This window comes from Cynocephalus volans, chromosome 4 (assembly GCF_027409185.1).
Source record: "Cynocephalus volans isolate mCynVol1 chromosome 4, mCynVol1.pri, whole genome shotgun sequence".
Taxonomy (NCBI): Eukaryota; Metazoa; Chordata; class Mammalia; order Dermoptera; family Cynocephalidae; genus Cynocephalus; species Cynocephalus volans.
This window is the reverse complement of record NC_084463.1, coordinates 167914762-167941914: the sequence shown is the minus strand read 5'-3', so window position 1 is coordinate 167941914 and position 27153 is coordinate 167914762. Positions and strand designations below refer to the sequence as shown.

General features: G+C 63.0%; 1 protein-coding gene across 2 annotated transcripts; it reads left to right on the top strand.

Annotated features, from left to right (window-relative positions):
* Positions 1 to 303: 303 nt before the first annotated feature.
* Positions 304 to 15417, top strand: DUSP8 (dual specificity phosphatase 8). Of its 2 annotated transcripts, none has more exons than XM_063095315.1 (7): positions 304 to 384; positions 6445 to 6784; positions 8344 to 8482; positions 12744 to 12910; positions 13559 to 13718; positions 13910 to 14033; positions 14306 to 15417. In XM_063095315.1, exons 2-7 carry the CDS (start codon positions 6554 to 6556, stop codon positions 15306 to 15308), a joined length of 1824 nt encoding a protein of 607 aa, XP_062951385.1. In that variant the 5' UTR covers positions 304 to 384; positions 6445 to 6553; the 3' UTR covers positions 15309 to 15417. The 2 variants fall into 2 exon arrangements, with proteins under 2 accessions (XP_062951385.1, XP_062951386.1); XM_063095316.1 differs by lacking the exon at positions 304 to 384 and adding an exon at positions 1512 to 1565.
* Positions 15418 to 27153: the final 11736 nt, after the last annotated feature.

Below are 27153 nucleotides of genomic sequence, written 5' to 3'. Positions count from 1 at the left end.
CCCGCCCTCCGCCCCGGGCCTGTCACTCGCGGCCGAGCGCGGCGGCCGTCCGGCCCCGCGGCCCCCGCCCCCCGGACGCCGGAGCCGCGCCCGCGCCCGCTCCGGAGCCGCCCCGGCCGCGCCCGCCGAGCCGCGGGGCTGGGATGCGGCCCGAGCGCGCGTGCCCGCCCGCAGTGCGCGCGCCCGGGCCCGAGCGAGCGCTCCCGGCGGCGGCGGCGGCGGCGGCGGCGGCGGCGACGCGGCCCGCGCGCTCCCCCGGCCCGTGTCCCGGCCGCGCGGACCCCCGCCGGGCCCATGGGCGGCGCAGCCCAGCGGGCGCCCTGAGCGCGGCGCGGTCCCCGGTGCGCGCCGGCGGCGAGCGGGAGCGGGCGCGGGGCGAGCGAGGTGAGCGGGGCCGGGGCCGGGGCCGGGGCCGGGGGCGGGGGCAGCGGTCGGCGGCGGCCGGGAGGAGGACGCGGCCCCGGCTCTCCAGGACGCCGCGGGCCGGGAAGCCCGTCGCCGCCTCCCGCGGCGCCCGGCGGACCCCGGCCCAGCCCACTCCCGGCCGCCGCTCTCCGCGCCATTCCTTCTTACGGGGGGAGGGGGATGCATCGAGGACCCTGGAGGGTCGCTTGAAATGAGCGGGGTCTGTCCGAGCCCCTGCGCGAGCCCCAGACGCCCCCGCTACGGCACCCCCGTTGGGAGCCAGAATTGGAGAGGGTCGTCCCTGGCTCTGAGCGGGTCGAGGAGATGCGGAGCGGCGGCCGCAGGACGGCGGCCTTTGGCCCAGGGGAGACTCAGCGAAGGGCTTATCCGTGCCCGGTGGGGAGGGGCCCGGCCCCCCACCTGGGGGTGCTCGGCTGGCCTCTGCGGAATAAAGACCATCCGTGCGCCTGCTGCAGAGGCGGCCGCGATGCTGGGGGAGGGGCTGGCACAGCCGGGCTGCCTGCAACCGGCCCCTGGGCCTATCTGCCCACCATGGGGAGGGGGAGCCGGCGGAAAGGGGTGGGGGAGTGGGGGGCACCTAATAGCCTGGCCCGGAGGACAGGGGGCAGCAACAGGCCCAGCCCCCGGCAGGTCGTCCCTTATGGGAGAACTTGTCTTCTGACTCCCTGCTGCAAAGGTGTGCTGCCTTCTGCTGGGGGGCAGTTGGGGGCCTTGGTGCTGCAGTGATGGGGGATCGGGGACTCTGTGGGGTGGAGGACGGGGTGTTAGGATGTAGTGTGGCATCTGCAGTGTTCTTGTTGTGCTGCTTGCGGTGGGGGTGGGGTGCTGCAGGCCAGGGGTGCAGCATCTTCCTGCTCTGTGCCCCTAACCCTGGGGGTCTGAGTGCAGGTCCAAGGGTCCCCACACTTTCCATCGCCTCCCTTGTGGCGCAGACCATGCTGAGACCCTCTTGCTCCCAGGGCTGCCCCACGGATGAATGTAGCATGCGGTACCCCCATGCATTTGCTCCTCAGACAGCTAATGAGCACCCGCCATGGATAGGCACGTCATGTGACCAGGAGCTGGGAGTTCATCCTGAAGTCTGAGAGAAATGCCTCCTGCTGCAGTCAGCCTGAGGCCTCAGGAGAGTTGCTGGGCAGGTCTGTTCCCCTCCTGCACTCAGCCCTTGGGGAGGCATCTGGGCCCCAGAGGCTGCCTCCGGGAACAGAGTCCCGGGAACAGAGATGCATAAAGATGTTTAAAGGCAGTGTGTGTTCCAGGACCCCTCCCAGCATCACCTCTCTGCGGCTGCTGAGGCTGACATTGGGGCCCAGAAGTTTCAACCCGACAGGTGCCTAGATGCGTGAGGGTCTGGGGACACCTGGATGTGCAGCTTATAGAGAAAGCAGGGAGAAGGGCCAAACCCACAGCAGGAGAGAGACAGTCAGACTCTGGCCACAAGGACAGCATGGGCTGAGGCCACCCCTGCCTGGACCGCTCAGGACAGTGGCCAGCAGAAGCCTTGTAGATGAGCAGGCCAGGTGGGAACAGAGGAGATGAGGAAACGCTGATATTGTCAGGTCCTGAGACTTCACTTTTTTTGGTCCACGTGCCAGCGACTTCTGCCCCAGGCTCAGCCTAGACCCCATTCCTGGGGACTGAGAGGGCCTCCCCCCGACCCCTAACTCCTGGGTTCACAGCTTCTCCGGGCTGGGGCTTTGCTCGGCATTGCCATTGGTCCAGGTGAGGCAGAGTGAAGGCGGCATGGGTCCTGCCCACTCACCCCAGGGAGCTGAGTGGAGCAGGGGTGAGAGCATTTGGGGGAGCCTGGCTTTGGAGGGTGAGAGGCGCTGACCCGGGTGAGCACCCTGCCCCTGCCTCCCAGGGGTCTCCACCTACCAGTCTCTCTCCTGGTCCCCTTAGTGTGGCAGTTTCTGCCCCCGTGGGTGCACCTAGGTGACCTCAGCATCCTGGGTCCCTCCGCTGCCAGCTCTTTTCCGGGGGCCTGCCTTGATGTGAGCAGGGGCTAGGGACACCACTGCGAGTGGCTGACAGTTGTGACAGCCATCCCTGGAGGTAGTGAGCTCCCCGCCACTAGATGCTGAGCAGAGGGGAGCTCGGTGGGGATGCTCTCAGAAGGCTGGTCCTGGTCACACGTGTGCTCAGGGACATGGATGTAGTGTGTGGAGGCCCTGAGTGTGGGAGTCCAAGTGTACGAGGAGGTCTGTAGCTGGTGTCCTGGGATTCTTGGGGGATTCGGCATGGGGAGGGTGAGGATGTGTGTGCGAGTGTGCACGTGAGTGTGTGCGTCCACTGCCACATGGAAGTGCACACACGTTTGCTTGTGAGTGGTTACACACGGGGGCAAGGTGGATTGTGGGTAATGAGTGAGCGCCAGCCCCGTATGTGGAGTCAGTGTGCAAAGGGGCGTGTTCCGGCAGGCACAGAGAGCGACGTGTGTGCGGGCGCGGGAGCCAGGCTGTGCTGGGCAGTGCACCTGGCCCTGGGGAAGGGGGCTGCCTGTGGGCTCCTCACAGGGGCGTGACCTGGGAGGAGCCTCCTTCTGACTTTGGACTTGGAAAGTGCTGTCTCCTGGGCTCGAAGCCCTTTGATGAGGGTCTATGGGGCTGTGCTTGGGGTGACCGGTCTCCAGCCCAGCCCCCCTCCTACCCACCCTAGGCTCTGGAATAGCAGGGCGATAGGTGTTCTTCCATGTTGGTTCCCCGGGCTCGGCCCGGGCTGAACCTGAGCTGGGAGGGCTTGGCGTGTGGGTCAGTGAAAGCAGAGGCTCAGGACCCGGCAATATCCACCCCCACCTGCCTGTTCGAGCCCCGCCGATCTGCTCAAGGCTGTCCTAAGTGTCCCCACTCCCCACCCCCGACCTGCTTGGCCCCGCTCTGGGACCTGATCCATCGCAGTGCAGAGGTTTCCTGCAGGAGGGCTTTCTCGTTCCACAGGAGGGGGCGTTGGCCAGACCTTTGCAGTGCAGAGAAGGCTTTCCGAGGGGTGGGGAGCGAGTGGGCTGCGGTGAGCGTAGCTGTGTGCAGTGGGGAACGGGAGCAGGAGGAAGGCTAGGACCAGGTAGGGTGGGAATGGGGGAGGGGCCAGAGGTCTCCACCCCGCCGGGGCTTTGGCCTGGATTGGGGTGGCTGGGGGTCGTCGCAGGCCCCAGCAACTGGGCACCTGCCAGGGGGTGGGAATGAGCAAGCAAGGAGGGGTGACCTGCCGGCTCTGCAGAGGAGCCTGCTCTCGGCTGCTGCTGCTGCGGCGGCAGGAGCAGCGGTTGCCTGGCACCTCTGCGGTTGCCATGGAGATGGTGGAGGTGCTAACTTGCTAATGAGTCCCCCTCGGCTGCAAATAACAATACTATAATGGTTAATAGGGCCGGGCTCCAGCTGGAAGGGTTCCTTAGGGCAGGGCAGGACCAGGTACAAGGTCTGGGAGCCCATCTGCCCACCCCTCCAGCCCCTGCCCAGGGCCCTGCAGCCCGATTTGCCCTCACCCCCCTTCTCTCTGGATCTCAGGCCTCCCCTCCCCACCCCGGCTTCTCTTGGGGCAGTCTGAGTGCCAGGCCCAGCTGCAGGGAGGGTGAGGGGCTCTCCCAGCCCCTTCCCTCCTCCCCACGCTGTGAGTTCTCTTTCCTTCTGTTGTTTCAGGTGAGAGATAATCCACCCCCACCTAACTTAAGTGGACACTGAGGCTTTAGGGTGGCAGAGTCAAGGGGCTCTGCACAGGACCCCTGGTCCCATGTCCCTGCCTACCATGGCCCTCAGGGTCCTGGGCAGCTGTGCTGGGCTATTGGTCCCACTGTCAAGGGCGGAGGCTCTGCCCAGGGTTGCTGCAGCAGAGTGCGGGAGCACCGAGAGCTGCCCTTCCCCGGGCCCAGGGGACCTGGTGGTCATGGCAGCCACCACCTTGTGCAAGATTCAGGTTACAACTCAGGAAAAACTTACCCAAACAGTACAGGATTTGAACTGAGGACCCCCTCAGCAGGCAAGGTCCTCGCTCTGCAGGCAGGGACTCTTTTTGGCAGGCCAGGGACCCCCCTCTGCAGGCAGAAAGGCCCCTCAGCAGGGCAGGGACCCCCCTCTGCAGGCAGGGACCCCCTTTGGCAGGCGCGGGATCCCCCTAAGCCATCCAGGGACCACCCCCTCAGCAGTCCAGGGACCCCCCTCTGCAGGCAGGGGCCCTCCTCTGCAGGCAGGCCCTTTTGCTGTTGGACCACTGCGTGTTTCCCTTGTGAGGGACAGCTGGCCAAGCTTCGCCCCCAGGCCTTGCCCCCACAGTGGAAGAGACTCAGTGCAGGTCTGGAGACCTGCTGCCACAGTTCCTGGTGTCTGTTTTGGAGGATCAGTCTTGGGCTGCCCATCTAAGGGCAAGTGCTTCACGGGCCCCAGGAACCCTGGACGGTAGGACAGGTGGTGGGAACAGCACAGATGCCTCTTGGCTGAGGCTGGAAGAGCCAGGCAGGGGTGAGTGCAATGTCTCTGGAGGAGCTTGGGCCAGGACTCCCAGGCAGGGAGAGTGCTGGGACCTGTCCCACCACCCTGGGAGCTGCTACTGCTGTCCCCAGCGTCGCAGGTTGTGATGCACCAAGTGTCTTCAGGGTTCCTCACTGGGCTCCCAGGTGCCCCATGTGGCTTCCTGAGGGGCTTTCCCGCTGTGGTCCCTTCTCCATAGGCCCTGGGGGAACACCTGTCCTCCACCCTCTCCCCTCCCCTGAGCTGGGTGGGGATGTGGTGGAATGAAGACCCCGATTGAAAGGCAGTCGTGGGGGTGCAGGGGAGATGGGCCTTGCAGGGGCTCCCCAGGAGCCCTGAGTACTGTCTCATGTCCTTGTATGTGACTTTGGGTTGGCCCCACCCCTTCCCTGAGTCTCAGTTTCCTCATATTTAAAGTAAACTTGTCATCCTGACACTGTGTGCTTCTTGGGGGGCTGTGAGGCTTGGGTGGGCCTGGAGAAAGGCCAATCCTGGCAGATGGCAGGGAGATGGGGCCTGACAGGTGGGGAGTGTGGCAGAGACTTGTTGCCAAACCCATAAGAATGGGCTCCCAGAGTCCCCAGATCCCTAGCCACCTCCTACTCTATCCATGCACCCCTCAGCCTGAGGGCTTTTGGAGGCCATGCTGAGGGTCCCAGAAACACTGACCTCATCCTAGGACTGCCCCACCCCACCCATCCTGGGATCTACCCACCCCTGAAGGTTCTCCAGACCTCAGGCCTCCGCTGTGCCCCACCCCCACCTTGTGAGGGTGTGCCGCACCCCAACAGGAGCTGGCCACTGGCCCCAGAACCTTTGTGCAGCAGGCAGGCAGATGCGCTAAACTTCACTTGCGGAACTGGGACCATGGCAATAGCAAAGGAGCCCCCACTCCACACCCGAGCCCATACAGCACCCTGGCCTGCCTGTCCATGGCCTCTGGGAGCCCATTAGCTAGCGAAGGCTGCCTCGAGCCCCGCCACCCACCAGGGTCCAGATTATCGGTTTACAGAGCTGCCCCAGGTGATGAGGCTCTGGGATTGGGCTTTCCCTGGGTTGTGCCAAGGAAAAGAGGGGCAGATCTGAGGAGAGCTAGCTGAGAGGAGGGCAGAGGGCTTGGCAGTGAGGGAAAGAAGGGGCCTTGCTGGGGGTCCTGGGGGTTGGGAAGATGCAGAGGCAGGAGTGGGGGATCTGCACCCCAGGGATGGGATGAAGTGATCTGGAGCTCACAAGTGTCCAGGAACCCCAGGGCCCCCGGAGCAAGCACCCTTGAGCCTCATCCTGCCCCCGGACGGGCCCTGAGACCCTCCTCTGCCCTGTTGTTTCCCACGGAGAGGCTGGCACCATAGACAGGGGCTGGACAGGGGCCGTCCTGTGGATTCTCAACTTAATGAGGCCTTCATCCATCCAGAGAGAGGAAGGGCCCTTCGGCACAGGTCAGCCTCAGGCGTTCTGAGTTATGGTGCCCTTGGATCCCAGCACTGGCCCCACCTGCGGAGCTGTTGGGTGCCCACCATAGGGGCCTTGCAGGCTGCTGACCGTCCACCTCTCCCCGCAGGTCTGGCGCCATGTGCTAGGTCACTCTGAATTGGAGGCCACACCCTGGGCCATCGGACAAGTTCCTCCTCACTTCAGGGGTCACCCGCCCCACTGCCCACTATCCTGCCATGGCTGGGGACCGACTCCCAAGGAAGGTGATGGATGCCAAGAAGCTGGCCAGCCTGCTGCGGGGCGGGCCCCGGGGGCCGCTGGTCATCGACAGCCGCTCCTTCGTGGAGTACAACAGCTGGCACGTGCTCAGCTCTGTCAACATCTGCTGCTCCAAGCTGGTGAAACGGCGGCTGCAGCAGGGCAAGGTGACCATCGCTGAGCTCATCCAGCCGGCCGCGCGCAGCCAGGTACCCCTGTCCTGCCCCATCCAGGCCCCTGGATCAGCCCCCTCCCCCCGGGCTCCCATCCCTTCCAGGGGCAGCAGCTGAACTCCTCAGCCTCCCTAGGATCATGGGCAGCCCCAGGCTTCCCTGTTACCAGTACGCAAATGCACCACCTCCCCAGCCTCTGTGCAGTGCCTGCCCACACTCCTGGAGACTCTGACCCTGTCTGGGTCCTCGCTCAGCCCTGCAGGGAGGTCGGGGGACTGCCCTTTGTCTTCCCATGCACATACAGGGCTATGTGTCCAAGCCCAGCACAGGAGGGCGAGTAGCTGAGCATGATGCAAATGCACAGAGGGTAGTGCAGAAGAGGGGCAGCCAGCCGGGCATGCACTGGGACAGGGCTGCTGGTCTGACCACTCTGACTGCTGCAAGGATGGGAGGGGTGGCTGGGGGCCCATACTGAGCAATCCATGTCCCCAACCCCCAGCTCTCCCCCCATCTTCAGGGACCTAGAATTCTCTCTGTGGCCGCCAGCAATGTCCTTCTGGGAGGGACAGCTCATTCCTCCAGGACCATCAAGTCCAGCTACTGGGAGGGACCTGCTGGGCCAGTGACCCGTGAAGGTGGCACCTCCTACCACCGCCTTCAGTGGGGGTGGGGTGACAGGCAGGCAGCCCAGAGGCTTTAGGAGGGGTCTGTGTCACTGCCCTGCCCTGCTCAGAGCTGGGACATAAGAGGACCCAGGTGGGATGGCCGCTTGTCGGGAGCTCCCTGCGGCCTCCAATGAGGGAAATCCAGTGATTAATCACCTCCAGCGAGGACTCCCGGCCAGAATGCGATCCCATTGGCTGCTGGTGACATCATCTGTCCCGGGGTTGGTGGCTCAGCTGGCTTAAGAGCTGAGTGTGCTTGGGGGGCGGGGGCATGAGCTGTGTCTGAGCAAAAGCCGCTCAACATCTGGCCCCGAGCCCGGGCCCTCTGGGTGGGGGAGAAGGGCAGGAGGAACCCCTGCTTCCAGCTGCCACCTCCTGAATGAGCGTTGGGGGGGAGGGGCTTCTGCTGCAGCCCTCAGTTCTCCATCGGGGGCGGGGAGGAAATGGGGCTGGAAGGAGAGGCACGATGGCTCAGTGGTCAGCTCCAAAGATGGCCCAGGCCCAAAGGCACCCGCTTCTGAAATCCCCGAAATACGCCTCCCAGGAACGCTGAGAATGGGTTTCCCTTTGCCTTGGCAACCCTGGGAGCCAGCCCAGGCCACGCCCGTGTGCTCTTGCCACTCTGTGTCCCTAGGACCCCATCACAGTCACCTGTCTCTCCTCCATGCGGGCTGGCCCACAGTCGACGCCCACACATGCCCGTGCCCTTCCCTCTGCCTGATCTGATGCCGGCTTGTGTGGCTGTGGGCATCTACACCTGTCCAGGTGTGAGCATATCTGTGCACCTGGCAGGTGGAGAAGAGATGAGGCATGAGGTGGGCAAGGTCACAGCAGCCCCTCCCTCCCATTGTCCTTTGACCCCCTGCTCTGCCCTGGGCCAGCAGCAGTGGGTAATGGCAGCACCCTGACCTCTGCTCTCCCTGCCCCCAGGTGGAGGCCACGGAGCCGCAGGACGTGGTGGTCTATGACCAGAGCACCCGGGACGCCAGCGTGCTGGCTGCGGACAGCTTCCTCTCCATCCTGCTCAGCAAGCTGGATGGTTGCTTTGACAGTGTGGCCATCCTCACAGGTGGGCTGCCCCTCCCTTGGTGTCCACATGGCTGGGGAAGAGGGGTCCCAGTACCTCTGGAGCTCTTGGGGGGCCCCACACTTCAGGACCCCCTCCAACATGGGCCCACCCCCACCACTGGCAGGTGAAGAGGTGGACGGTAGGAAACCCCAAATTACGGCTCACGGTGGGGAGGGGGGTGAGGGATCAGGCAAAGGCTCTGCTGGGAGTCCCTCCTCCCCATGTGGGAGCTCTCTGTCAGAGGGAGGGGGCAGAGTCCCCACCCCTGGAAACCTCAGTCTGAACCGGAACTGGTCCCACGCCAGGGAGATGCCCCTGAAGGCACCAGCTGAACTAACCCTAACCAGCCTAGCAACAGCCCCATCGATCCTGGCTGCTGCCTGGGGGCCAGCAGAGGGACCGCCAGGGCAACTCATGCCCCCAAAGCCGCCTGGCCAGCTGGCCCCCAAACAGGACGGCTGGGGAGCGCCCCCATACACACTCACACTCCAGCACGCCTGGTTCACAGCTGACTCCTTCCTCCCATGGACAGTGGCTGAGAGCGCTTCGGTAGAATCCACCTCCTGGAGGTGGCCCGGCTCCCACTCCCGGTGCCGGCCTGTCCCAGGAATGCGCACCCTCCCCGGCTGGGTCTGAGATCTGTGGATGCTTCTGACACCTGGCCTCAGTGCCACCGGGGGCCCATGGCAGATGGGTGGAGTGTGGTGGGCTGAAGATGGCCTTGCCACCCCCACCACACAGTGATGGAGCCGTCTGAGCCCAGCCCTGAGGGTTGGGGATGGTTCAGCATCCTGTGCCCAAGCACCATGTACAGGAGCGTGTGCTGCCCTCTCCCCGTGCAGCGTATCTGGGTGTGAGTTGAGCACCCGCACTTCAGGTGGCCGTGGTCAGAGGGTGTCTGTGTGTCTGCATGGCTCTGGGAGCCTGGTGGGCAGCATCCATCTGTGTGTGCATACGTGTGTGTCTCCCAACCCTGGTGTCTGTAGGGATCCAAGCATGTCTGGGTGAAATTGAGGATTTGTGTGCGTATGTGTGAACTCCTGTAACCAGACCCACAGGATTGCAGATTGTCTGATCCAGCCCTCACCCCCTAGGTTCAGTTTTGGGGGATGAGAGGGTAAGGAGGGAAGGGGAAAGAGGACAGCAGTTCTGGGCTTTGTACAGGTGTCCTGGGTGTCACAGGATCCCTCCCATGGCACAGCTTACTGCCCTAGTCAGGAATGGGAGCCATGAGACCCTTCTGGGAGTCTGAGAAGAGGGTCCCAGAGCAGGACCCTCCTTAACCCCAGGCTTCTCCAGGGAAAGCCCAGAGCCTCAAAGGGCCCATCTTCCTGGGGGCTCCTCACCCAGCACCAGTGGGGCAGACCTGGCCTGGGATTCCCCAGCAGGGCTCAACTGGAACCCAGCTGCCCCACCTGGCTTTCTGGGCCCTCTGAGCCTCCTCCTGCTCTTCCCGCCCTTGACGTCCAACTGCAGGTTTGAGCATTTGTCCCCATTTCTCCAAAGGCCAGGCCGGGAAGAAGCTGTGACCCCCATAGTATGAAGTAGGCTCATGGGGACACCACAAGCCCCCACCCCTGCGGTGGTCACAGCCCCTGTTCCGGGTGGCTCTGCTCCGAATAATCAGCCAGAATAGGAAGGAAGATGTTGAATGGAGTAGAGGGTTGCCCCCCACCATAAGGGACGAGTGACTTCCTGGGGTCACACAGCAGAGGGGATTGCTGGCTCCCTGGTCAATTTGCTGGGGGCGAGGACCAGACCCTTCGTGGCAAGGCGCCGCTGGAGGGCAGGGGACCCGTCTGCATGGCGGAGCGAGCTTGCGGGAAGCGGGAGGGTGGCGGGGACCCCCTACCCTCCCTCCCCAGCCCCGCTGCGCCGCTCGTGACGTCCGGCGGGGTGGGGCGCGCTGGGCGAGGGCCTGGCCCTTTACGTGGCGGCGCTGCGGGCTGGGAGTGTCACCGGCGGGGGACGGGCGCGCCCTCGCAGCCCCGCGGCCCGGCCGAGGCGCCCCCGACACATGCGTGGGCCCCGGACCCTGGCGCGTGACAGCGGCGGGAGCGGCCCCTGCGCCGAGGGTGCGTGGGGACCCTTCCGGGGCGCGGAGGGGGCGAGGGGCCGCGGGGTCTGCCAGGCGGCGCGGAGGGCGCGCGTGTCTGGGATTTCATTGTGAGTGGCAGGCGCGCTGTGGGTGACAACCGAAGCAGAGCGAGCAGGGGTAGTGGAGGCGGGGAAGTCCTCCCAAAGGAAGGTGCCCTTCGGGGTGCCAAGGTGTAGGGGTGCCTCCTGGGTCCCGAGGAGTCCAGTGACCTACAGAGGGTCACTCATCAGCCCCAGGGCCCCTTGTCTCCCACCCCCAGTGCCTGGGGAGTTCTTGAAATCCCTGGAGCCTCAGTCCCTGCCAGGCCTGGCATCCATGGTACGGGGCACCCACACTACCCGGCTCTGCACGGGCAGTCCCAGGAAGCTTCCCTGCGGAATTGCTGCAAAGGCTGTCCGGTCTCTGCACCTGTCTTGGGACTTTCCCACCTTCACTCCTTTGGGAGGGTCTGGGGGGAAGTTCTGGTGGAACTCTCCCCGCGTCCCCGCGCCCCCTTTGGGCAGGCCCTACAGAGGGCTGAAAGTAAGGAACAAAATCCCTTAGAGACTGGTCTGGAGGGGGAAGGGAGGCGTATGCTGCAGAAGAGATCTTGTAGACCTGCCCTTCGGGGGGGCTGTCCTCCAGCAGGAACACCCAGGGGTCTTCTGGCACTGCCTTGGGAACAGTGGCATGCTTGGTGCCAACAGTCACCTGCTTCTCCTCCAATTCTAGTGCCTCGACTACCCCAACCTGAAGGTTCCTCCCTCTCTACAGTCCCCCAAAGTCAAGCCTTCTTTGGGGACACAGGGGGCCTGCACAGCAGGCATTCTGGCCGGGGGTTTGCACAAACTGATCACCGAGCTGGGCCAGGGATGAAGGTGGAGGTTACCAGACTTCTCTGTCTTTGGGAATCATCCAGATCCCTGGCACCAGCCTCCTCTGCAGACCAGGGCAGAAGAGAGCACTGGGGGTCCCGGGGCCTGAGACTCCACCTTCACTTCCCTGCTTTCCCAGGTGGGATAGGGTAGGCCTTAGCCTAGACGTTTCCTGGGCTGGATGGGTCAACTAAAGCCAGAAACGCGCCCACATGCCTTGGGGGCTTGCGTCCCCAGAAGCGTGGTCAGCCCCAGGTGCTGCCAAGTAGTTCTCACCTCGCGTCCTACCCAGAGCTAGTGGCCAAGTCAGTGGTCTCCCCAGCCAGGTCAGGGGTGGCCAGGCCCATTCTCTCTGTATGTCTTCAGGGTCATTGTCTTCTCTGAGCCTCAAAACAATGCTGTGTGGCAGGCAGGATGAGGACACTGAGGCCAGGGGCGTGATGTGTTCTGCCCATGGCCCTGAGTCACACATTCCAGGGTCTTGCACTCAGGTCTCTCCAGCTGGTGGAGGGCCCCTTCCAGCAACCTGTGGCCAGGACTAGGATGTGTATGGAGGGTGGCAGGGCACGCGGCAACCACGTGTGCTGCTGTGCTGCATGTGCCCACTGCCTGTCCTGCGTGCTCCCAGTGCCCAGGGATCCTCTGCTCTTCTGTCCTCTCCTGCTGGGTGGAGTAGAGCTGTAGCCAAACCACAAATGCCCCTGTGGACCGTGCCAATTCCAGTGGGTGATGTCATGCCCAGGGGAGGGGGAAGGCCCCCTTGGAAGCCCTTGCCTCCCAGTCCTGGCACCCGAGCCTGGGCCTGGGGCTCCCAGCCAAGTGGAGGCAGGGAGGGATTGCATCAGCGCAGGGGGGAGGCAGGAGGGGCCCAGCCTGGCCCCAAGCCACTGGTATGGAAGGGCTGATCAGGGCCTCTCCTCCCCAGGTTGTGTGATCCACACCCCCAACAGGTGACACCCCAACCCCTATGGCCTCTAAGCCAGCCCCACCTGGGACCTCCAAGTTCTGTGCTGGCTGGCCACCTCCACCCCACATTTATTGGCATCACAGCGCTTCCTCAGTGGGGCCAGCCCCTAATTAGCATGAGGAGGAATGTGGGCGTAGCCGCAGGCTGTAGATGCGCAGCAGCACGCGCCCCAGCGTGGTGAGAGCGGCCCTCCAGCTCAGGGCCAGGTGCTCAGGCCACAGGCTCGCTGGCCACCCTGCTCGAGTGTGGGCTGGGGGTAGTTGAGCGCGATGGTAGATGGGGTACCCTGGCATCCTCCCCTGCCCCAGCTGGCCAGCCCGCCTGATGTGCCTCCTCCTGCAGGGGGCTTCGCCACCTTCTCCTCCTGCTTCCCTGGTCTCTGTGAGGGCAAGCCCGTGGCCCTGCTACCCATGAGCCTGTCCCAGCCCTGCCTGCCCGTTCCCAGTGTGGGCCTGACCCGCATCCTGCCTCATCTCTACCTGGGCTCTCAGAAGGATGTCCTGAACAAGGTGTGTGCATGTCCGGGGGCTTTGGCTGATGAGGGAAAGAGGTGGGAGCTCAATGAGCAGCTCCCACATGGGTGGGGGGTGGGGGGGGATAGGAGCCGAGGCTGATGGGAGAGGGCGATGGATGGGCCAGGGGTGGGATAAGCATGGGTTGGGGGCATGGGAGGACCCAAGGCCCCCACCCCTGCAGGACAGAACAGGGATTGGGGGAGGGGCCCGGTGGGGCTGGGTGGGGAAGCAGGCTCCCTGCCCCTCCCGCGGCAGAGCCAGCATGCCAAACTGGTGATGTCACTGGGCCCCTAGCCAGCTCTGAAAGAATCCCGTGTTTTAAAAATGGTGACCAGGGAAAAGGGTAAAAGTCACCACCCAGGCAACCGTAAAACTCCTGGGGCCCACCGCAGGCTGTGGGTGGGGCTTGCAGAGGAGAGCAGCCGTCCCCCAACCCCCAGCACAGGGCCTTTGGGCTCCACGGTGGAGATGGAAGGAGGACCCAGTGGGCCCAGCCCCTCAGGCACCTTGGGATCCAGGACAAATTCTGGGGTTCCAGGAGCTAGGCCTCCAGGCTGCAGGGAGGAAGCCCCCTTTCCCCTGCCCCAGGGGGCTGCTCTTTTCTCTGCCACTGCCTTCCAGCCTGCCCTCCCATCCCTCCAGGATCTGATGACCCAAAATGGAATAAGCTACGTGCTCAATGCCAGCAGCTCCTGCCCCAAGCCGGACTTCATCTGCGAGAGCCGGTTCATGCGCATCCCCATCAATGACAACTACTGTGAAAAGCTGCTGCCCTGGCTGGACAAGTCCATCGAGTTCATCGGTGAGGCTAGGGCGGGGCCTGCCGGAGGAAGCCAGACCTGGCCAGGAGGGGAGGCCCCCTCGGCCATGGGGGGGGTCCCTGAGAAGTAGCTTGGGCTGTTGGCAGTAGGAAGAGTGGAGCACCTACCTGGGGTAGGGAAGGGCTGTGCAGTCTCAGCCCTCACCTGGTCCCCACGGCCCACCTGCCCCCAGATAAAGCCAAACTGTCCAGCTGCCAAGTCATTGTCCACTGTCTGGCCGGCATCTCCCGCTCCGCCACCATTGCCATTGCCTACATCATGAAGACCATGGGCATGTCCTCGGACGACGCCTACAGGTACCCCTGCTTCCCTGCTGGCCGGGCACCTGGAACTCAACAGCGTACGGCCACTCACCCGTCCCCCATCCCTCCCTTCCCACCCCGTGCACCAAGACTGCCCTTCAGGGCCCCTCGGCTGCACTGCCCTGGCCAGGGAGGGGGAGGCCGGAGCCCACCCCAGCACCCACCAGTGTGCGAGCCCAAGGACGGGCCGCAGGTGCAGGGCGGTCAGGTGGGCAGCCCGGCCTGGCGGGAAGTGCCTGCCTGCACCGAGGCTCCTCTCACCGCAGGTTCGTGAAGGACCGGCGCCCGTCCATCTCGCCCAACTTCAACTTCCTGGGCCAGCTGCTGGAGTACGAGCGCAGCCTGAAGCTGCTGGCCGCGCTGCAGGGCGACGCGGGGACACCCGAGCCCCTCCCGGGCCCCGCCGAAGGGTCCCCCCTGCCGCGGCTGCCACCACCTACCTCAGAGGGCGCTGCCGCCGGGAGCGCAGCGGCCGCCGCAGCCAGGGAGGGCGGCCCGAGTCCGAGTGCCGGCGCGGAGCCCCCCGCGCCCGCCGCGGCCCCGGCGCCGGCCACCAGCGCGCTGCAGCAGGGCCTGCGCGGCCTGCACCTGTCCTCCGACCGCCTCCAGGACACCAACCGCCTCAAACGCTCCTTCTCGCTGGACATCAAGTCCGCCTACGCCCCCAGCCGGCCGCCCGACCCCGGGGAGGCCCCGAAGCTCTGCAAGCTGGACAGCCCGTCGGCGGCCGCGCTGGGCCTGCCCTCGCCCGGCCCCGACAGCCCGGAGGCGGCGCCCGAAGGACGCCCGCGCCCCCGCCGGCGGCCCCGGGCCCCGGCCGGCTCCCCCGCGCGCTCGCCCGCCGCGCACGGCCTCGGCCCGCACTTCGGGGACGCGGCCCGGCAGACTCCGCGGCACGGCCTCTCCGCCCTGTCGGCGCCCGGGCTGCCCGGCCCCGGGGCCTGGGCGCCGCCGCTCGACTCCCCGGGCGCGCCGTCGCCCGACGGGCCCTGGTGCCGCAGCCCCGAGGGCGCGCAGGGGCCGGGCGGCGCGCGGTTGGCGGCCTGCGGCGGCGGCCTGCGGCGGCGGGAGGCGGCGCGCGCCGAGCCCCGGGACGCGCGGACGGGCTGGCCGGAGGAGCCGGGCCCCGAGACGCAGTTCAAGCGCCGCAGCTGCCAGATGGAGTTCGAGGGCGGCATGGCCGAGGGGCGCGCGCGCGGCGACGAGCTGGCCGCCCTGGGCAAGCAGGCCACCTTCTCCGGCAGCGTGGAGGTCATCGAGGTGTCCTGACGGCGGCGGCCCGGACCCGCCGGGAGTGTGTGTCGCGTAGGCTGCGGAGAAAGGTAAACGGTTTCGCTGCGACTTTGATCGAGGAGTAAACATTTCGGTTTTTTATTTATTTGAGCTGTTCATTCTGGCAATGATTTGGCGACAGCGCGGGGCGGTCCCCAGCTCTGTGTAGACTGTCTGGTGTTTAAACGGAAACACACGTTTCTAAGCAATATGAGGCCACCTCCAGGCGCGAGCTGGGGTGCCAGGCCCGGGGCCCCTCCCTGCTTTCCCCGACCCCCAGGAAACACTGCTGACCCTTGCAAAGAGGCTGCCGAGCTTTCGTGCACTTTTTACATAAGATAAAGGGGAAAAGAGAGAAACAAAACAAAACAAAACACAACTTTGCCACAAACTGAGCCGCAGAGCCTCCCTTCTCTCCCGGTCCGCCTCCTTTCCCCTCTTCCTTCTGCTGGGCGCCTTTCTTGGGCTCTGCACCAAAGCCATAGGTTGGGGGCGGGAAGGTGGCCCCAGGAGCTGGTGTGCCCCCAAGGCGGCGCTGCCAGCCCCCAGCCACTCAAGGCCCCAAACCTTGGTGGCATGCAGGGCACCCTCACCGCCCATCACCCCAGAGCCGTTCCCTGGTGGGTGTCGACAGGCATCGGGCCCAAGAGGGCAAGGAGTTCCAGAGGGGCTGGGGAGTGTCCTTCAGGTGGACCCCAGGGCAGGGATGGGGTGAAAATGCGCCCCGCCCCCGCTGAAGCCTGGGTTCCCTCTCCTCTCCTGTCTCCTGGGCTGGTGCTCTACAGAGCCCCCTGCTGGGTGGGCAGAAGCGCACCAGGAGGACAGGGCCTGGCGTCTGGGGGTATCAGCCGGAGGAGCCCGGCTAGCCAGTGCTGGCTCCACTGGGCAGAGGGGAGCTCTGGGCCCAGTATGAGGAGGAGGATGCAGGATGTACGGTCTTGTTCTGGCCTCTTTCCCCCATCCAGCCCCAGCCCCCGGGAAGGTCTTCGAATTCAGGCGCATATCTGCAGGTTGCTGGGGCCTCCGTGAGCAGCTGCTCCCTTGCAAAGGGAGGTGAGCCCCCGCTGAACCCTCATGCTTCCAGGGGGTGGGTTCTTCAGCTTTGGGAGAGCCATCTCAAGGCAGAGAAAGACCCCTGACTTGAGTAGACGCTGGAGTTGTCCCCCTTGTCTGTCCCTGTACACCATTTTCCCAGGGTGCTCTCCCAGCATCTTCAGGGTGACCTGCCAACCCCCACCCCCAGGTGGCTTTTTGGCTCAGGTGGGCCAGCCTGGGGGTGAGGGCAGGAGAAAAGCCCCAACTCCCCCTGTCCCACACCCTCTTGGGTCATTGGAGCACAAGGCTTTTCGGGGTAGGAGTAAATGTCCCCTGTCTCTCTGGTGTCCCAGAGTCTAGAAGTGGGGGGCAGTTAGCTTGCGCAGAGGCCAGGGGCTTGGCAGGATGGGTGGCCCAGGCAGAACTGGTCCTGGAGCAGGGCGGGGAGGCTCCTGCCCACCCCACAGGTTGCCCCTGGCTGTCCCTTCCATTTACTGTTCTTTTGACACAGCCCCGTGTCCCTGTCATCCCTCCTCTAAGCAAAAGTCCTGTTCCTGTTCCCTCTGTCCCCACCACCCCTGTTCCCCAAGAAAATAAGCTATCATTGTTGTATTTGCAATCTATGGATTAGCGGTTTAAGTATTTATTATTATTGGTTAATTATTATTATTATTAATTATGTAAATTTGCCACCTGTCTGTCACGTTGGGTTTCTGAGTTGACCCTGGGTGTGGAGGACACACTGGCTCCCTCCCTCCTCGCCCCCACCCGTGCTGTCCGGGAGACAGTGGTCTGGGGCCACTGGTTGGGCCCCAGTACTCTGGAGGCGGGTCCCACGGCCCCTCCTCCCTCCCCCGTCCCTCCCTCCCCTTGTCTCCAGGGCTGCTAGCATTGCTCGCTGGTGGCTCTGTCCTGGGGCATGGGGGGCCTTTCGGCCTCGTTCTCGGGGCACTGGTCATCCCAAAGTGAGTGGCTGAGATGGGGAGAAGGGCCTGTCTTGGTCGCTGCCTCCTCCTGTGTGCTGGGAGAGCAGGCAAGAGCCCCTCTCTGGCCGCTTTCTACCCTGTCCAGGTATGGAGGGGGCTGGGCCTCGGAGCCCTCTTTAGGCTGCTCGGTGCCTCCCACCTCTCCCACCTGGCCATTGCCCAGCATCGGGGTTCGCCCCAGAATGGACCCGGTCCCCTCCTATTATTTGCTGGAAAGTCCAGCGGAGAGAGGGGCAGGTCCCCCCACCCAAGGCTCCCAGTCTGTGTGGACTGGGCGTCGAAAACCCACCCCATTTCCCCACCTGCGCCGCCTCAGAACCCCTCCCCCAGTGGGGCCGCACTTTCCCTCCTAGTCCTGTTCCCTCCTTTTGTATTTGGAAACAATGTGTTGTAATAAATCCTGGATGGATGTTTTCCCCACGCTTCCCCGCTGCCTCTTTCTTCAGGTTGGTGGTGGGTGGGGGCGGGGGTGGTGGAGAGGTTGGGGTGGGGGGAGACAGGCAGGTGGTGGGGGCAGGTGGGGGGAGAGAGGCTGGATAGGGGCAGAGGTGTGTGAGAGGGGCTTGGGTGGGGGCAGGGGTGTGTGAGAGGGGCTGGGGTGGGGGCAGAGGTGTGGGAGAGGGGCTGGGGTGGGGGCAGGGGTAGGGGAGAGGCTGGTGGTGGGCAGGTGGGGAGAGCGGATGGGGGGACAGTCCTGGAGGCTGCCTGAGGCCAGGAGCCTGATGCGTTATGCCAGGCGTTGGGGAGGGGGTCCTCAGCTGCACCCCTAGAATGTAAAACACCCTTTTTTTGTTGTTACGTGCTAGTAAAAGTTGAAATAACATGAAACTATATAAAATAAAATCTCAAGCCTACCCATGGACTCCCTTCACCTGCACAACCGCACTGTGACATCTGGACACTTGCTGTGTGTGCAAACCAGAGGACGCCGCTGCAGCACCAGTGGGGACCTACTCATGTGGGAGGTCTTCAGAAAGTTCATGGAAAGATCCGTGTTGTTTTTTCATTCCATTTGCCACGAACTTCTGAAGTGCCCCATATAGTGTCCACAGCCAGCTGTTTAGATGTTAGATGACTTAAGTGATGTGTGTCCATGCCACAAGGACCAAAAGCACCCAGGTGGAAAGTGCTGCTGTGTCTCCTCCTTGTCCCAGCCAGGTGGTTCCTCTCCCCGCAGCTGTCAGCGCAGCCCAGCTGCTGCGGGGTGTCGTGGGCCACAGACCCGCAGGGTGAGTGTGAGTGGGCCCGTGGCTGAGGCTGGTCCCCTGGTGCACGATGACAGCCAGGTGGTGGTGAGCTCCCTGCACTGTCCCCACAGGACAGATTTTAGCTGTGGCTCTCCTGGGTCACTGTAGCAACGTTTGCTTGGTTATTACTACAACAAATGTTCCTATGCACTGAGCGCTCACTATGTGCCAGGCAGGACTCTGGCTAGTTTCTGGGAATTTCCAGGCAGGTTCCCCAACAGATGTGTCCTCAGCCCCAGTCCTCCAGCTAGTGCAGCTCCTTCCAGGTTTGTCCTACTTATCCCAGGGACCCCTCCTGCTTTCCAAGCGAACAGGTAGTTCAGACCAGTGACACTGGGCAGACCCCTATATCTCTGTGTGTGTGTGTATTTCAGAAGATGGGAGAAGAGAAAGAGGAAGCAAGAGAAGAGAGGAAAGGGGGGCTAGGCCAGCCCCTCTTTGGGGGCTTCAGGAGGAGGGAGGGTCTTGAAATCCTGCATCCTTAAGAGTCCTCAAAAAGAGCAAAGCTAGGAGCATGGTCTGGTGCTCCAGCAAGGCTATTTTTAGCTCAAGAACATCTATTTCTAGCTCTGGCAGCCCCTAGGAGTCAATAAAACTGAGGACTGGAAAAAAGCTGATGGTCTCTCCTGCAGCTGCGAGGAGCTCCCTCCGCCCACTAACGCATAGGAACACCTGCGGCTGCAGGAGGTGGGTGGAAGGGCCTCCACTAGGGTGACCAGAGGGGCACATAAGGCCTCAGGACCCTGGGGGCAGCGTAAGACCCCAAGTGGAGGGCGTGCCATTTACCAAGTCAACCATGCTCCTAGAAGTCAAGGTGACCAAGAGCTGCACCAAGTAGGTAGTGATGCCAGCGTTGAACATGGCTGGGCTGGTCTCTAACTCCTCTCAGCTACTACACTGTCTGATACCCCTGCTACACAGGGTCCCCTAAAGGCATGACCCCCTGCTTCCACCTCTGCGTCTCCCTAGCCCTCACCAAGAGCTCTGGGCACTTGATGAGCCTTGGACGGTTGGGTGGGGGGATGGGTGGGGGAATGGGTCGGGGGAAGAGCAAACGGATGGGTAGATGGGCAGACAGGAGGTTGGATGGGTGGATGGATGGGTAAACGGGAGAGAGGGTGGTAGACGACAGTGTTACACTGAAGTAGTGCACTCTAGTCAGTCTGCTTTATGTTAAAGCTGGTGCTTACCGGGCTGGGGCATGGATCCGGGGACCAGACTCCCCCCCACAACCAGGCACACCACTAGCGCCAAGGAGCACGCCAAAAACATCACCTCCATGTGGGTGGCCGACCACAGCCACGACAGTAACCACGGCTGCCGCAAAAGCAGCTAGATGTCACAACCACCACGCAGATGGTCCGCCAGCCACTGGAGTGCATTGACACAAGGAGAGTCACCAGCAGGGACCAAAGGAAAGAACAGGATGTCCCTTTCCACAAAGCCCATTCCAGAGTGACAGAAGAAGCATCTGCTCTATGATAACATTGGGGGACCTGATCACACCTCTCAGCATTGGACAGATCATCTAGGCAACAAATCAAAGAGTAACTATTACTCTTTCAGAGGGAGAGAAAAAAATCTAAGGTAATTAGAGGGGGGTGGGGGGTGGGGAGAGATTAGACAAGGGGCATAAAGAATAAGTACAATTTGTAACAGTATACATACTAGTAATATTGATTTGATCAACATATGTCAGCATTGAATCCCCAAAATACGTATAATCAATTATAATAATAATAAAAAAAAAGCTGGTGTTTACCTCTGTTCACCCACTGGACTGCAGACAGGCACCCAGTCCTTGCATATACAAGGCACCCAGTGAATGTCCAATGAATAAGCCACAAACTAAGTCTTGGAGCTGGACACCACCATATAGACCCAGTTCAACTCTGCCAGGCCCGGAGAGAGGACTGGGCTTGTCCAACGTTCCTCAGAGTCAGGGGTAGAGCTGGGGCTGAACCTGGTTCCCCAATCTCCCAGGCACTGCTCCTCTGCCACGCTGAGCAGTCCTGGGAAGTGTCCTGGAGGGGCTGGCCTCAGTGGACCCTCAGGCCCCTTCCAATTCAGACTGTGCTTGTGTGGATGGATTTATCGAGGCACTTCTGAAGGGCCCCAGAGCGGGAGAAGAGGGTTCTCAGGAAGGCTTCCAGGAGGAGGGAGGGGTTTGGCCTCTGAAGGCCAGGTTGTGTTTGGAGAGGCTGGGGGCCTGTGTAGAGAGAGGGAGTTATTGAGAGAAAGGGCCACAGAGTGCGGGGAAGTGCAGAGTTAGGATTGCACAGGACTGGAGCCATGTGGAAGGTTAGCCTGTGGCCCAGGCAAGGTCCCGTGGGAATGGGTGCACTCTTTACATGGCTCTGAATGGCAGGGGGGGTGGGGGAGTGTCGGCTGCTCTGCAGAAAAGTGCTCCATCCTAGGAGGTGGGGGGTTTGCCCTTAAGGAGAAGCCATGGAGCCTCTGCGGGATCTGAACAACGGGAACGGGGTGCTGGGTGTCCCAGTCTCCCAGGAAGAGCACAGGGGCTAAGGCAGGTGAGTGGGGGCCCGATGCCCAGAGAGCTTTGCAGCAAGTGCCTCGTGTAGCTAGGGGAGCACTTGGGGAATGCGGTGACCCTCCTGGTCAGCCTGGGCTCAGGGAGCCAACCCTGCAGAGATCTCATCCTTTGTGGCAGAAGGCGGAGGGTCTAGACTAGTAGGCAGACCACAGTCCCAGGGTGCACTTCTGGCCCCCAGGGTTGGGGGCCTCAACATGTATGGTCATCTGTGGAAGGGGAGGCCAGGCCCTGAGGACGTGATGATATGCCACATGAAGGCAGTGGTCCCCTGAGGACGGGAACCAGAGCTGGTCTTTCTCAGGCAGGAAGGAGCGAGGTGGCCACACGGGCGGCTTTCCAGAGCCCAGAGTGGTGTCCTGGTGAGGCTGGGGAACATACCGTGCCCTTTCCCCTGCCACTGCTCCGCCCCTCTTCCCCCCAGGCCACGAAGCCAGGTGATGCAGGGCAGGCCTTGCCAAAAACTAGGCGGGTGCCTGGGCGACCTCCCTCCCGCCTTTCCAAACTGGGCAAGGACCTGTCTTGCTTCAGAACCTCCCAGTGTCCCCCTCCTGGGGAACCTCGGGAGCGGCTGGGAGGCGGGGATGTTCTCAGAGAGGGAAGGGGCACGGGGGCTGAAATGGAGTAGAGAGAGAAGGCGGGGGGCTTTGGTGAGGGAGCGGCCGGCGGGAGAGGAGCTCCGTGGAGGCGCCGCCCGCGCGCACCTGGGGCCTCCGCCCAGGACTCGGGGGCAGGTGACTGTCCAGGCCGGGAGCAGGGGAGTGGCACCGCTGGCATCCAGGCCGGCCGAAGCCAGACTCGGCCTGACGCAACTGGCTGCTGCAGCTATAAATAGCCCCGGAGAGCTTGAAATAGAAGCGGGGGAGGGGCGCGGGCCGGGTGGGCGCGGGCGGGCGCTGCAGCCCGGGCGGGGGGTCCGCCGCGCCCTGGACACGCGGGAGAGCGGAGCCCGGCCCCCGCCCCCAGGTCACAGGCGGGAACTGTGGCTCAGAGATGTCGCCGGCCTGTCCCAGGACACACTGCAGCCGGGGGGCGGGGGACAGACCCTGGCGCCCACGTTCTGCTTGCTCGGGTCGTTCTCTCACCTCTTGCCCACTTACCTGGGGGGTCTTTGGACATAAGCCCAGACTAGGCACCCACAGGACCGAGCGCCCACAGGGGCCCAGAGGTGGAAGAGCGAGCCCCGGGACCCCTGCCTGAGCCTCCCGGCCCCGCAGCAGCGGCCTGGCCGTCTCTGCTGCGCGCGCCCCGGCTGCGGCGGGTCAGGCGCGGGCAAGGGAGGCAGGGCTGGTGACACGGGGCCGGCCCGGGCGCAGCTGACATCAACCCTAAGCGGCAACTCCAGAGGGCAGGATTTAGGGCGGTGACATCCTGCACCCCGGGTGCAAGGGTGTCCAGAGCCTCGGTGGTTGGCACGGGAGAGGCCGGCGTCTGCCCTTCCCCGGAAGCGCCCCCGTGACGTTCCTGCGCCGGGGGTCTCCCCTTCAGCCGGCACCGGGCTCCGAGGGCCGGAGGCTGGGTGCGGTGGGGCGGCCTCGCCGCGCCGCCCGCGATGACCTCGCGCCCGTCGGCGCCCGCCCTCTGCGCGCCCCTGCCCCACCCCTGGGTAGAGGCGTCGGCGGAGCGGAGGGCGGACGCGGGGCGCGACCCCGCAGCGTGCGCTCCTCTCCCGCCTCCGACTCCGACCTGGGCTCGCCGGCCACCCCCAGCCCGCGCGCCCCGGCCCCGAGGACGGAGAGCTGCCCGGCAGCACCATCTGCTGGCGCGCCCGCCGCGGCTGCAGCCGGCCCCTGTCCCGGCCCTGCACGCAGGGCCGCGGAGCAGGACGTGGTCTGGGGGTTCGGCTCTCCAGACCCACTCCCCGGAGCCCACCCCTTGGCCGGCCTGCAGCCTCGACCGTGCCCACAGCCTGCACCTGCTCTAGGTCAGCCACACCCACCGCCAGCTGCCCAGGCGCCGTCTCCTGCCAGCTTTCCTCCCTGAACTTCAGACCTGGACATGCCAAGTTGTGTTAGCTGGTGTCTCATCCTAACACCTCCAAGTCACCCCCGTTGCACACTCGCTCACAAACTCCCCCTGCCCCCTCAAGTGAGTAGTCACCCTGGTGTCGTTCTCCACTCACCCTCCCCCACCTCCTCTCACCTGGTCGGTTACACCAGCCGCCTCCAGACCCCCGGGCCTCTGCCCTTACCCCACCCACTCTCCCTGCAGGCTGGGTCCTCTTCCCTGAGAAGGTGCCTCTCCGCTGGCTGCTCAGGAAGTTGCTCCCTGCTCCTTGCTGGCCTCCGCCACCACAGGCCGGGCCTCACTCACATTCCCTGCCCCATGGGAGTGAACGTGTTGCTGCATTTGAAGATCTGTAATCTAGTGGTCCCCACACACTGGGTGGGGGACACGAGGCATGAACCCCAGCTGGCCAGGAGAAGGGCCAGGCCTCCTGCTCCCTCTGGGGCCTGCAACTTCCGCTGCCACCTGCCAGGGTCCATGGCCTAGGGACCCTCAGCCTGTCTTGCCCCAGCCAGCCCGGAGGGGGAGGGAGGGAGCCTTGGGAATGCAGTGGCTCAAGCCCTGACAGTAGGCGGTTTGGGGTGGCCGGAGTCCAAAGCCATGACCTTCAGCTGGCCAGCCACCTGACAGGGGACGGGGTGATGGGGAGAGTCCTGGGAGAGCCCCTGGAGGGAGCAGGTGAAAGGAAGTGAGGCCTTGTGGCCCCCACCACCTTGCTCACCCTCCTCTCATCTCTCCCTGGGACCCCAGCCAACTGGAGAGAGCTGATGGTGGCCCTTGATGGCCCTGCTGCAGTCTTTGATGGGGAGGCCCAGCCATCCTAGCAAAGCCAAGCTGCAGCCAGAACAGGAGGTGGGGGGCATCTTCACCGGGCCCTGGCCCTGCTTCTCTGGCTCCCCCCAACCCACCACTCCCAGCCCACTCTTTCTCATCTCCACACGCGCCCTTCCCCGGGACACAGGCCCCACCAGCACAGCCTCCCAAACACCCTGATCTGGCTCCAGGCTTTCGGCTGCAGGAGAGTACTCAGCACTGGCTCCCCCAGGCCTCCAGGAGAGCAGAGCTGGCCCTCCAGTGCCCAGCCATCTCACGAGCCTCCTCCTGACCACGAGTCAGGGAGCCTGGGTCCAGCCCTGGCCTCACCCATTCCTCACTGCACGACCTCGGGCAAGTCCCTCCCCTTCCAGGGCCTCAGTCACTCATCTGTAAAATGAAAGGGGGGAATTTTGTATGGATTTTTTCCAGTAACTAGTATGCATTGGAGCCCCCTGGTGCTGAGGATATACACGAGACAGATCCCTCACACCCATGGCCTCCAATGCAGTGGAAAAGAAGCCTTGGGGGTCACTGTGAGGCTGGTGGCTCCTGTGACAGGTGTGTGCAAGAGATGCACTACTCAGAAGAAGGGAGGGGCTGCAGGAAGGCTGCCCAGAGGAAGGGGCATTGGAGAGAGGTCTTGAGGGATGAGCAGGAGTTCTTGAGGACAGAAGGAGCAGTGCGTGCAGACCCTACAATGTGAGGGTCTCCTAGTTCAGGCCACAGGAGGCATTTATGGATGGGGTGTCCATCCTGGGCACATGAAGTGCAGCAGTGCACAGAGCTGGGGAGGGGCAGGAGAGCAATCTAGCAGGTCCATGCTTCAGAGAGGGCCATTCTCTAGGAGGCTGGCACCACACACAGGGAGGACTGGGGCTGACCTCTAGGTAGGAATGGCAGGAGGGGGCATTGGTGGGGACCAACAGGGCAATTTCTAACCCAGCAGGTCAGTGACCACTTTGCTTCGTGGTGTGGCCTGCTGAAGACCCTGTGCAGCGGTGTCCTTCAGGGAACAGGTTGAGTGGACTCTACCTGTCCTATACTCACCCGTGGTTTGCAAGGATTGCAAGGCTTTGGCAGGATTCCTGGGGGAGGGGAGAGTGAATAGCAATTGGCGGGGAGGGGGTGCCTGGCTGTTCCTCCTGGGAGTCGGGACTTTGAGTCCTTCCTGGGTTTGCCTGGGTAAACCAGCCAGGTCATGCCAGGACTCTGCGAGGGCCCCCTTGCCCACCTTCCAGCTCTGCTCTCTCTGGCTGGACTCTGGTCCATGATGGGTAAGAGTCCCAAGACCAGGGCCCAGGCTAGGCAAGAGAGATGCTTAGGGCACCACCGTGACCCTGAAGTGAGTGCCTCCTTGAATTTTGCACCTTCTTTGAGACTCACGGCTAAGTTCAAAAACTACCCTTTCGGGCCGAGCCCGTGGCGCACTTGGTAGAGTGCTGCGCTGGGAGCGCGGCAACGCTCCTGCCCCGGGTTCGGATCCTATATAAGAATGACTGGTGCACTCACTGGCTGAGTGCCGGTCACGAAAAAACGACAAAAAAAAATTAAAAAAAAAAACAAAAAAACTACCCTTTCACCAGAGCTCCAGTCCTGGGCTGGAGTCCAGGTGTCTGTCCTTTTCACTGGAGCACATGGGCATTAAGGCTGTGCTCTGCAGCTGATGCTGGGGGCGGTGAGAGAAGGCCTGAGCCTAGAGCTGGTGGCCAGAAGCTGGAGGACATTGTAAATTATATAAATGTTACATAAAGTTCTGCATGTTCAACTTCTTTTGAGAAACGGGCAGATCTGGTGATCCTGGGCTGGGGCTCCTGAGCAGCGAAAATTTGCAGCAAACCATCTTGATCTTGGCCACCTTTGCGGATGGGACACGTGGGCCCCCACCCTCAGCCTGCTCACCCACTCACCTTCCGGCCCTATGACCCCCACGGGCGTCTGTGTGTTGAGGGCCATGGGTCTTGAGGACCTTTCCCTCCTGCACTCATTTTACCACGCAGGGCCTGCAAGCTGAGGTGGCACTGACATGGAAACTGTTCCCTTCTGTGTGGGAGAAAACCACCCATGTGCTTTTAGGGCCCTGCAGGTGGGTGTAGGTTCCCTCCTCTCCTTCGCTGAAGGAGGTGGTCCCAGCTGGGAGAGGATGGGGGTTATAGAAGATTAGTAAGTGGGATACCAAAGCACTGAGGGCTGATGAGCTCTGCCTCAGGGGTTGCCTCCTAGAAGAGTCTTGGAGCACTCGCCAAGGCTAGGAAACCAGCATTTAGCTAACAGTCCCGCTTACATCAACAATGCTGGGCAAACCAATAGCTGAAACTCTGGGGATTTGGGGAGTCCCATCTCAACCTCAGGTGAAGCAGTCGTATGTTGACTTGTGTGTCTCCAAAAGGTAAGCTGACATCCTAACCCACAGTCCCTGTGAATATGACCTTATTTGGAACGAGGGTCTTTGCAGACGTGATCAAGTTAAGATGAGGTCACACTGGAGAAGAGTGGGCCCTGGTCCAACAACTGGTGTCTTTACAGGAAGTCTGTACAGAGACACACAGTGGAGAAGGCTGTGTGGGGACAGAGGCAGAGACTGCAGTGATGTGGCCACAAGCTGAGACACGCCCAGCAACTTCAGGAGCCACCAGATGGTGGGAAGAGGTGAGGGGTGACCCTCCCCTGCATCCTGTGACAACTTGGTCTGGGACTTCTAGCCTGCAGGACCGTGAGAGAGCCACATTCTGTTGTTTTAAGCCACCCAGTTTGTGGTCATTTGTTACAACAGCTCCGGGACACTAATACAACCCCTTGCCAAAAACTCAATTCTGGTTTTTCTAAACCGAAGTTTTAAGTCTACAAACACAGCCCTGAGGTGACAGCTGTGTTTGGTGATAAGTCTCGGTGATAGGGCTGTGGGGGGCACAGCGTCAGAACTCGAGCACAATGGGTAGTCTTCGTGACAAAGAAAACACAGGAGGCCATGAACTTAGTGGGTGCCACTTCTTTAGGTGCCAGCGTCCCCTCCTGAGGACAGCAGCCCTCAGTTAAATGGACAAGGCATTCTTGTGGCGGCAGAGGCGCCAGCTGCCACCTCACTGGTTCTCAGTGGGCTTAGGCTGGCGGGAACTTTGATGGGGATTGCTGCAGTCACCTGCAGGTTCTGGAGGAGGAAGTAGCTGGGAGGGCCCGGCGTGAACAGGGCAGGGCAGTCCCAG

Coding starts and splice junctions, on each gene's coding strand:
- DUSP8 (XM_063095315.1), top strand. CDS start 6,554: ATGGCTGGGGACCGACTCCCAAGGAAGGTGATGGATGCCAAGAAGCTG. Junction 8,483..12,743: donor CAGTGTGGCCATCCTCACAG/GTGGGCTGCCCC, acceptor CTCCTCCTGCAG/GGGGCTTCGCCACCTTCTCC. Junction 14,034..14,305: donor TCCTCGGACGACGCCTACAG/GTACCCCTGCTT, acceptor CTCTCACCGCAG/GTTCGTGAAGGACCGGCGCC.